The sequence below is a fragment of the Lactuca serriola genome, chromosome 1, assembly GCF_051521515.1.
Source record: "Lactuca serriola cultivar US96UC23 chromosome 1, Lser_US96UC23_V15, whole genome shotgun sequence".
NCBI classification, from domain to species: Eukaryota; Viridiplantae; Streptophyta; class Magnoliopsida; order Asterales; family Asteraceae; genus Lactuca; species Lactuca serriola.
The window spans coordinates 65,019,846-65,031,066 of record NC_136408.1 but is presented as its reverse complement, the minus strand read 5'-3'; the positions used below and the strand labels follow the sequence as shown (position 1 = coordinate 65,031,066).

General features: G+C 32.8%; 2 protein-coding genes across 2 annotated transcripts; one reads left to right on the top strand and one right to left on the bottom strand.

Moving 5' to 3' along the window:
• Positions 1–4,025: 4,025 nt before the first annotated feature.
• LOC145089987 (carbonic anhydrase Nec1-like) lies at positions 4,026–6,442 on the top strand. The gene is made up of 7 exons (XM_079028353.1): positions 4,026–4,230; positions 4,359–4,576; positions 5,288–5,394; positions 5,498–5,612; positions 5,682–5,849; positions 6,048–6,101; positions 6,247–6,442. The coding sequence occupies exons 1-7, from the start codon at positions 4,149–4,151 to the stop codon at positions 6,313–6,315; spliced, it is 813 nt and encodes a 270-aa protein (XP_078884479.1). The 5' UTR covers positions 4,026–4,148; the 3' UTR covers positions 6,316–6,442.
• A 14-nt stretch (positions 6,443–6,456) lies between these two features.
• Positions 6,457–8,036, bottom strand: LOC145089995 (aquaporin TIP1-1-like). The gene is made up of 2 exons (XM_079028357.1): positions 7,572–8,036; positions 6,457–7,051 (listed from the first exon to the last, which is right to left on the bottom strand). Exons 1-2 carry the CDS (start codon positions 7,953–7,955, stop codon positions 6,683–6,685), a joined length of 753 nt encoding a protein of 250 aa, XP_078884483.1. The 5' UTR covers positions 7,956–8,036; the 3' UTR covers positions 6,457–6,682.
• Between the last annotated feature and the right edge of the window lie 3,185 nt (positions 8,037–11,221).

Sequence of the window (11,221 nt, the reverse complement as noted above, 5' to 3'; positions counted from 1 at the left end):
GTTGAATATCTTATAAGCTAACAACTAATAGCTAGTTTTTTAGTTAGTATGCCAAACATAGTTTTAAACTGGTTTTTAATGATTTTTTTTATTATTTCTAAATATATTCTTAATTAATTATTAGATTAAATTACATGAATGGTCCTGTAGTTTAGGATAACTTGCATGTGTGATCCCTAACTTATTTTTTTAATTCGGACGGTCCCTACTAAATGTTATTGTTACGTCTCCGATCCCTAACAGACCCTAAAAGACTATTTTACCCTTAATAATTACATTTTAATTTATTTGTTATATATTCATAATTTATAGTATTATTTAAATAAAACACATCCCACCGCAATCTACCCACCTAGACCCCACACCCTTTCTTTCCCCTTTCCTCTGTTCTTTCTTCTATTTCCGTTTCATCTTCTTCTTCTTGATATAATTGTAGTGGATAGAACCGGAGAAATCGATTGGAAACCATCGTCAACTTTCTACCTCCCCAAACTATGGTCTTCCTCTCTCCACATTCCACCCCACCACCATCCTCCAGTCCTATCAGTGATCCAGAGCCCTAAAATACCACGATGTCCAACCCACCATTATGAACTCTGATTATAATAGGTGTGAAACAAAGATCCCTAAAATAAAAAAACAAGAAGCAGAAAAAAAAACAAATAAAGAACAAGGGAACGTTGAAGAACAAGAGAAGAATGGGGATCAAGATTAAGAAGGTAGTGGTCGATTGTGGTCTATAAATCGATCAACCTTCAAATAACATCACAAGTAAAATAAAATCGATCTACGTGATTGTATAGCTAGTGACTGGGGCGACGTGTTCAGGTGTCTTTGTTTCATCTTTGGTTTATGGTGGGATGTCAAGTCCACCAAGCAAATTACACCATTTGTTTCCAAATAAAACGTAATATAATGGTAAAAAGGTGTATCGATTCATTGGGGAAATGATTGTATTTAATCATCAATGCAATCTAATAGAACTAGTGTAAATAAACTAATTAACTACACTTAAACTAAAAGGGGGGGGGGGGGGGGTTGTGATTGCTTGAAAACTAAAAGACTTGAATAACTAAAAAGCTTGTAATTAAGCAAGATGGTGAGATGCTCAAATATTAGGGAAAATTGGTTTACCAAGGCAATTCAACACAATGAACATTTGTGTGTTTATCATTAGGATTCAATATGAAGCTTATCATTCATCCCAAATTGGTTATAGCAATCATGAAGCATGATATGCCAAGATTCCTCATAGGTAGTATGGAGGTTGAGAAAGCCCACAACACACCTTCTTAATCAAAATCAAGGATTCAACTGAAGCAATTGAACCCAAGAAAGTTGATTAGCCTTAAGAATGAAGGAATCCCCAATTCCTAGAGGATGTCAATGCGTACACATCCAGAAATGAGTCATGATTCATAAGCTAGAGATGATTTCTACCATCATAAAGCCCTTGTTCTAAGTAAATTCAATGATTAAATGTTAAACCAAAGAAATAAACCAACAATTGCTTATTCAAGTACCAAGCTCATGATCGAAGTATTGAACAAGCATAAGAAATATGAACTAGAATCATAAACATAAGATAAATGACAATTAAGCATTAATCCTTCATAACCCACAAATATCCAAGGGTTTTAGCCAAAGTTAACCAAAATAGAGAAAATACCCACTCATGGTAAAAAAAATAGCAATCACAAAAGTGTTTTTGCATCAAGAAACTAACAATTACTTAGAAAGATGAGAAGAATGTGTATCAAGCTCCCAAAAATCGCCTCCAATGGTCTCTAATGGTGGAAAATCAAAGTATGAGCTGCTAGCCCTAACCCCCAAAGTAAATCATGAGCAAACTGACCAAAACGCCCCAAATTGTGCAGTTACGTGGGTACCCTTGCAAGCGATGCGCGACTGAGACTCCATCCTCGCAAATGATGTTGGAATGCTATTGGCTCATTTTCTCCACTACACCACCCCACTTCCTCAAGATTCCCTTGGTCCCCTCCACACCTCACATAATTTAAATTTGATCAATCATCTTAAAGCTTTAAAATATGGATAGTCCAAGCTCAAAATAAGAATCCAAGACCCATCTTCATAAGCCCGCTTCATCCAAGTCTTCAACATTTTAAGCCCAATTCCTCTTTGATGGATCCAAAAAGCTCAATGACACCTCGAAAGCCCACAAAGCCCATCTCCAAGCTAATCCACAATCGCAATGAGCTCCAAAACCCTGCAAAATACCTCATGCAAAATAGAAAGTACCTGATACGATCTATGATAAAGAAAATAAAGAATATACAATGCAATACTAATAAAAAGAGCGAAAATACTAAAATAAACTATAAAAATGAAGGAAATAAAATAAAGTATCAACTTACTCCGCCATCTCCACCAACACATCTACTCATCAATATCTGGGTTTTTATCATCAGGTTTTCGAAGACCCCTCATAATTTTTTATTTCAAGTTTCAGGGATTTTATCAGTAATTTTGATTTCTATTTAGGTTTTGATTTCAAGTTATTTTGCTATCGGTATTTGATTTTTGTTTGCTTTTGATCGTTGGTTTCAAGTTTGATTTTCATTTCAGTTTTAATTTGGATTTTGATTTAGAGTTTAAGCAGAGAAGACACAATGGTTTGATTTCAGGTGGGGGTGAGAGGAATTCTAGTCAGAGAAGACATAGTTGTAGGCGACGATGGAAGTGGACTGTAAAAATGAAATCTGTTTTGGCATCGATTCTGATTTTGATGTGGTATTCTAAATCTAGAATGGGAGGATGAGATGACGGGTCGACTGGTTGGAAAAGAAGCAGAAACTGAAGGAAATGTATCAAGTGGTATGGTTGTACCCAAACATAGAATGGATGTAGGAACGGATCACGTGGGGGTAGGGGAAGGACCCATTGCATTTTAATAGTTATATTAGCTATTATATAAGAAATAAACAAATTTAAAAATAAATTAAGAAGGGTAATATAGTCTTTTTAAGTTTGTAGGGACCAAGGACGCAAACAAAAATATATCGTAGGGATGATCCGAGTTACAAAAAAAGAAGTTCGGGACCAAACGTGTAAGTAACCCCAAACCACAAGGACCATCAGTGTAATTTACTGTAATTATTCATAACATATTTTTCTAAATTATTTTTTATGTAATTAATTTTATATTTTCCAGCTAGCTAGGATTTTTCAAATATTTTTTTTATTATCCAACTTATAAATTAACTTTTTCAGTTAACAACTAACATTTCAGCTAATACGTCAAACAAAACCTAAATATGTTTTTAGAAAAGATAGTTTATAAACTACTTTTGGTTTATTAAACATAAAAACTTAAAAATTCTCGAAAACTAGTTCTAGCGCGTCAAACCTAACCTTACGCATATTGCTAAAAAGTTCTTACCAATTGAGAAGCTTAATCGGTATATTTGGTATTAAAATGTGGATGGTTATTAACTTTTGATAATTATAGTTTTAAAAAAAAAATTAATTTATCATCACTATGTTTCAATTTTAATTTATATCTATATGTTTTTTTAATGTAATTTTACATATTTCAAAATTTTCAAGTTACCTGTACTGAATATTTTTATACAATTAAAAAGTATAGTTTTTATTTTCCAGGTACAAACTATCAACTTCTAGTTTATATATTTTTAAGTTCTGTCATTAATTTAAGGAGTATGTAGTTTAAAAATATATTAGATTTACTATTAAAAAAAACTACCAATATCAGCTACCAAATACGAGCTTTCAACTAAACATGTTCCACATTTGTTTTTGTTCTATAACAATATTTCCAATTTGTCTCTCTTAAAAATATATTAGATGTTACTTCTTAGCTATCAATAGTTAAACATATTTTATTAATTACTAGATTTAAAAGAAAAAAAAAATGGTATTTATGATTCTTTCCTTGGTTGCATCAACCACTAATACTACTTGTCTAGTACTTTCCATCACTTTTAAAAGAAAAAGAAAATAATATTTATGATTCTTTCCTTACAAGTACACCACTTAACTACATCTTCTTAACTAAACTACCACCTAGCTAAATTTTCAGGTCTCCTCCTCCTCCTCTTCCGCCACCACCAACGCCGCCATCACCACCATCAAATCCATTGGCCTTCCACCTCAATAGCCACACAATGCATATTGGTTTCAGAATTTGGTCTTTACTACTTTTACTTATCATTTTGCATCCCATTCTGATCTATGCTCAAGAAGTTGGTTAGTTCACTCCTCCATTCTAATTCAGTTACCTCGACTTTATCATAACATGCATTGTTCTACATTTAGTACGGAATTCGAGCCATTTTGATCCTTGTCCAATTTTGATGGTTTGAATTTGTGTGTAGAGGATGAGAGAGAGTTCGACTACATAAAAGGAAGCAGAAAAGGACCCTTAAAATGGGGTGAACTACACAAAGAATGGTATGCTTGTAACAATGGTAAAATGCAGTCTCCGATTGACTTGTCGAATAAAAGAGTTGATATCATTCACAAATCTAACAAGTTGGCAAGAAGCTACAAGCCATGCATCGCGATTATAGCTAATCGTGGACACGATATAGCGGTGAGACATCTACACACCTACTTGATATATACATTTATAACAACATTAAATGAAAGGTCTATAATATATATACTAAAATAATAATCAATATATATGTATAAAAAATCATGTAGGGATTGGACCCATTACCAAGTGGCGTCCATGCACCCTACATGTAGATCTACCCCCACCCACGTCATACATATCCCTAAAACCTATATTTTATTAAATAAATTCTAGTGATTTATAATTATATGTCTTGATTTTTTCATTCTCTATTGAAAATGTAACATGAGTATATAATATGATGTAAAAGTAATTTGGCAGACACAATAAAAATTATATATACATTTTTAGTTTAACGATAAAGAAGTGACCATTAAAAAATTAACATGAGATGTAAAATTCTTATTATCTGAGACATATAAAATTGGATATACAAATCCAAGAATCATCAACCCATCACGATTATCAGCTAATAAGTTATTATATTATACTATTATTAATAGGTTTAAAATATGACCGTTACACAAAAGACATGGACACACGTATTGGTGAAATTAATTGATTTCTTGAGTTTTTTAATCGAGTTGTGCTAAAATAATCCTTAATTACACAACACACAGTAATAAACTTAATACTTGTGAAGAAAAGTTTCATTATAAATATACAATAAAAACATAGTTTTAAGCAATTTGTATTTAGCTTCACTTGATTTATAATTGAATGTAGGTTCATTGGGAGGGCAATGCTGGCTCGATAGAAATAAATGGGACGGTTTTCTCACTAATACAAGCCCATTGGCACTCACCTTCCGAGCACACCATCAATGGTAGAAGGTCAATTTCTCTCTTTATGTTAACTTTCTTAATGGTCAAAATCAATGTCGTCGACTTTTAAGATTGTTGACCAAATTCATTGAACTTAATTTTGACTTTTCAGGTACTCTTTGGAATTACACATGGTTCATAAGACCACAGACCCAACTTCCAAACACAAGATTGCCGTCATTGGTGTCCTCTACAAGATTGGAAAACCAAACCCTTTTCTTACCAAGGTAAAAACATATATTGATACTTTTAACCCAAAAAAAGATATATTAGTTTTTTAACAATTTAAATTTCAGTTGATTCCAAATATAACATCGTTGGTGAAAGAAGATAAAGAACATGGACACCCAGGGGTGATTGATCCTAGAGAAATCCAAATGAGTTGCAGAAGATACTACAACTATATTGGATCACTCACTGTTCCTCCATGTACCGAAGGTGTCGTTTGGACCATCAGCAAAAAGGTATACTGACGTAGGGGCTATTTGGTAACATTCCGAATAAATTTGTCTCCGAATGAAAATATATTTTTTAATCATTAACTTTTTGCTATCGAAGAGTATTTTAAATATTTTATAGATCGTGAAACTAAATGTATCATTTATTTCAAGGTAGGATACTACTATTACATTTTGTTAACGTTTAGATATTTTGTTGTGTAGGTGAGGACAGTATCACTTGATCAAGTTAAATTGTTACGTGATGCTGTTCATGATGTAAGTACAGAATGATTCTTTTTCTATTGAAAATTTTTATAGTTATCATGCAATTTGTTACAAAATAATTATTAAATAGATTTTGGTGTTTAATTTTAGGTATGTTTACATTTTTAATAACTAAATACTTGTGAATAAATTGCAGCATGCACAAAAAAATTCAAGACCACTGCAGCCAAATCATCACAGAGACATCCAGTTGATTGGTCCATGAGAAAGCAACTAAGAGCAATTTCGAATTTTGAACAATACTTTTTTATCTATGTTTATACGAATGTTATTGTATTTGTAATACCCAAAATCTTGAAAATATAATAAAATGTGAGTTTCAGTTGATGAAAGTGCAATTGGAATATAAATATACTGAAACAATCTTTCATATACCGAAACAGTAAATAAAACAAACAGATAGAAACATCAAATAATGAATACAAACCCGTTGATCTTTACAACATCAGGGACAAAACGGGTAATTCACACTCCAATATCGACAGACCATAAACAAACAAACGAAATCCACCGAAAAAAATCAAATTTTGAAAAATACATTCTTAACTTTGAGGAATTCGTTTTTATAAACTTTAAGCACTTGTGGGCAAATGTTCATGGGTTTGGTTGATGAAGAGGGATTCATAAACAAGCCCAGCAATGCCACCACCAACCAAAGGCCCAACCCAATATACCCAATGGTTGGCCCATGTCCAGCTCACCAAAGCTGGCCCAAATGACACAGCCGGGTTCATGGATGCTCCGGTGAATGCCCCACCCGCCAAGATATTTGCTCCAACAATAAAACCAATGGCAATTGGTGCAATTGTTCCCAAATCACCCTTTTTGGGATCAACTGCGGTTGCGTATACTGTGTACACGAGCCCGAATGTCATTACAATTTCAAAGACCAAAGCGTTCGATACTCCAACTCCAGCAGACAATGAAAATGCACCCACAGCCTGCAAAATCGATAATTTCCATTTTAAGTTGCGTATAAAACAATATACATGTTTATTTAGAAGGATGCGTTATGTCAAGATTAAAGTATGAGAGATTCGAATTTGAAACAATTTTATTTGAAATGTTTAAACTTTGAATGATCACCACTGAACAAACTTTTGATGGTGGTTTAATATAATATATATAGACATGTAGCTACATGATTTTCTTTTTATTTTTTGTTTTATAATTATTATTTTCTTTTAAAACAAGAGAATACCAGAAAGTTGAAACATGAAAGAGACAACTTCGTTCATTTAGAGTACTTAACTCCGAAGTGGATTAGTGAATCGGTTGACATCAGTTAATATATAAAAAAGTATAATTATAAAGCTATTATTAACATTTTAATCTAATTATTTTGATAAAAACAACTTAGATTGTACTAATTATATAACCCTTATCCATCCGTTTTCATGTAAACATACACAGATTAAATTAATTGTGTTTATAAAAAGAAAATTAATATGAAATCCTCACCATGTCATTGGTGACAAATTTGAGTAGCAAGCAAGCGACAGTGGATCCAAGCAACTGAGCAATCACGTAAACAATACCACGGATCAAAGTGATGTTGCCGCCAACAAAGGCACCGAAGGTCACGGCGGGGTTCACATGTCCACCGGAGATATTGGCACCGACAGAGACAGCCACGAACAAGGCGAAAGCATGGGCAATAGCAGCCGCCACAAGGCCAGTAGGGGTGGCGGCGCCGTCGCTGGTTAGCTTGCTGAAAGCCATGCCGGAACCTGAACCGGCAAAGACGAAGATGAGGGTGGAGATAAACTCGGCCACCCCGGCCTTGATGGTATCTGGATGCCTAAACTCATCATGTCGGCCAACGGCGACTGCTCGGATCGGCATAGTTAGGATTGATTAGAGGTGGTGATAGGCGGAGTAGGGAGGAGGGAGGTTTGAACCGGTATGCACATCGCATGCAAATGGGGTTGTTTATATACTGATTTTGTTTTTGTGTTTTACCTGCTACTGCCGGTTTACCGGTCACAAACGTCTCCACATTTTGTGTTATTAAAATTCGGGTTAGATAAAATCACAATTTAGTTAATAGTAGGCTTTTGGATATTGGTTTTGTTTTGACAAGTCTACTTCGTGTTTAGTAATTAAATTAAAACTTAAAACTTATAGTCGTAATTATCGTATTGAAGTTGTATTTTATATTGTTATATAATAGTTTATAATTTATAGGAATTATAGTTATAAAATTAATTAAATTTTCATTGTAAAAAATTAAAAAATTATTAATTAATTATTTAAATAAATTAGTAATTAACAGATAGTTTTTAATTATATAGTAATATAATCATTGATTTAAATAAATATGTGACCTTATAAACTTTATTAATTTTATTTTTATTTTTATTTTAATGTTATTAATTTAATGTGATTAAAATGTAAATTTTAAAATAGAAAATTAATATTGACAAATGTCATGATATTAATTAGAAGGCTTAGACCATCTCCAATGCATTGAACTCATATGAGTTCAATAGATTGACACATGTGCATTCTACTCATTATACAACTTTACACATTAAACTCTATACAATTTAATGGATTATCACATTATTTATAATTTTCTTTTTATTTATTGTTATTTTTTAAAAAATTAATTAGCATGAAATTAAAAATATGTGTGTGTGTGGGAGAGAGAGGAAAGAGAATATAGAGTTCAATGAAGATTGAACTCCTCATTCCATTGAATTCTAGTCATTTTCTCACAATGAGGATTTTGAATTTAATGAGATTAAACTACTCATTAAACCCCCCATTAAACTCCCATTGGAGATGACCTTAATAGGATAACAAAGAAAAATCATCATAAATGGTCCTTATGGTTACCCAAAATCTGAAGTTTAGTCCCCGTGGTTTAAAAACCTCATAGATGGTCCCTATGTTTTCAAAACTTTTGATGTTTGGTCCTTTTTGATAACTCCATTAAGTTTGTCCGTTAACTGAAGGGTATTTTCGTCATTTCACAACCGCAGGGACCATTTATGATGTTGTCTCGTATTTTAAAAAAAAAAAGAAAAAAATTAAACATAATTAAATATATAAATGGTCTCTCTTTGTCTCTGTCTCTCTCTCTCTCTATCTCTCTCTCTCAACACCATGGTTTTGTCTTCATTTTTCTCTCCTCAACTCCTTTTTTCCGCCCTTCTAAATTCAACCTGTCAATCAAGAAAAGAAAAAGGGAAAACTTAAAATGGATTGTTTTTCAATCTCAACATTGATATCGATTTGAAGTTGTTTAAGAACTAAGAGCTGCCCCTTTCTCCCCTTTCACGCACGTCCAATAACAAAGATGATCCTCCAAGAAAAGTGAAGAATATATGAACCAGATCTTTTCCACCCCTGTCGGAAACCACTGGACCTTAACTAACCAACCTACCATAATCAGACATGCAATTTGTGTTCATGGTGAAGGTGGGTGAAGATTTGTAATGTTCGTAGAAATCCACCTTGCACTACCACCAGCAGATCAAGCAATAGAAATGGAAGAATCTCGATCCAAGCAAGTGAAATATATCAAACCTGGTCAAACTGAAGGCGATAGATTTGAAGAAAAATGTATCCAGATGTTAAGAGGCGTCAGAGACGGTGTGTATCTCTTTCATTGTCGGTAAAACCCTAGCCTAGGGCGCCGCCAACCGGCATCGACTCTACAAACCTTAGTAGAGACGACCGTTTGTGGTTTCTAGCACCACAATCGACAAACACCACCATTTTAAGTCTGGAATTAGAAGGAACAAGAACGGGACACACACGACACTCATATTTATTAGTAATTAGAGTAGAGAGGAACAAATCGTTGTGGTTTCAGATATCTCTGGTACTTTATGGTGAAAATTCCATCAAAAGCCTCCAAAAATTACCCCTCCAAGATATGAAAATTCTCATCATTGCTCACAGACAACAAAAAATTCTTCATCATCGTCTCTGATTTAGGATTTGGGTGTTTAGGGTTGGATGTGGTTTCTTGTTTTTGATTGTTTGAAGAGAAGATTAAAAGGAAACTGATTTTAGCTTTCTGATGCCTTATTTCTTTATCGATTTTAAGGTTTTTAGGAGGGATGAGTGGAGAAGATGAATATGTTGATTTTGCTGTAGTGTTTCTACTATTTACGTCAAAGAGAGAGAGAGAGAGAGAGAGAAAGAGAGAGAGAGAGAGAGAGAGAAAGAGAGAGAGAGACCTTTAATATATTTAATTATGTTTAATTTTTTCTTTTTTTAAAAATACGAGAAAACATCATAAACGGTCCATGTGGTTGTGAAATGACGAAAATACCCTTCAGTTAACGGATAAACTTAATGGAGTTAGCAAAAAGGACCAAACATCAAAAGTTTTGACAACACAAGGACCGTCTATCAGGTTTTTAAACCACGAGGACTAAACTTCAGACTTTGGGTAACCACAGAGACCATTTATGATGTTTTTTCGATGACAAATATCAAAAAAAGAATAAACTTATTCTTTTCCCTATTTTAATAAAACAATAGGATTATTCTCATTTTGTCATATGTCACACTATTAGGTCTCATAATTAATGTCATGTTAGTTCTCAGCTATTGATTCTTCTCCATTTTAAATTTCAAAGTTTAAATTTCTCACTCTAATTACATTAAATTAATAATATTAATAACATTATAATAAAAATTAAAATAAACTTAATACAGATTATAAGCTGATATAATTTCATGTATTTATTTAAATCAACGATTAGAATTTTATATAACTAAAAAAAAATATCTCTTAATTAATAATTTATTTACAATATTTTTTTTGAACCGGCTTAATAATTTTGAGTATTTAATATGAAAGTTTAATTAATTTTGTAATCGTGGTTCTCACGTATTATAAACTAATATTAGAATAGAAAGTTGATATGAAAAATTACATTACAATAACTTTTCGGGTAAATGATACAAAAAACATTCTTTTTACACAGAAATTCGATTTTGATACTGTGTTTTTTTTGTGTCAATTTTGACACTGTGTTTTTCAATTTGTTACAATTCTGATCACTTGACCGGTTAACATGTCACATGCTGACGTGACATGATGACGTGTCAGTTTTGATGACATGGCATGCTGACGTGTCAAAATTGAA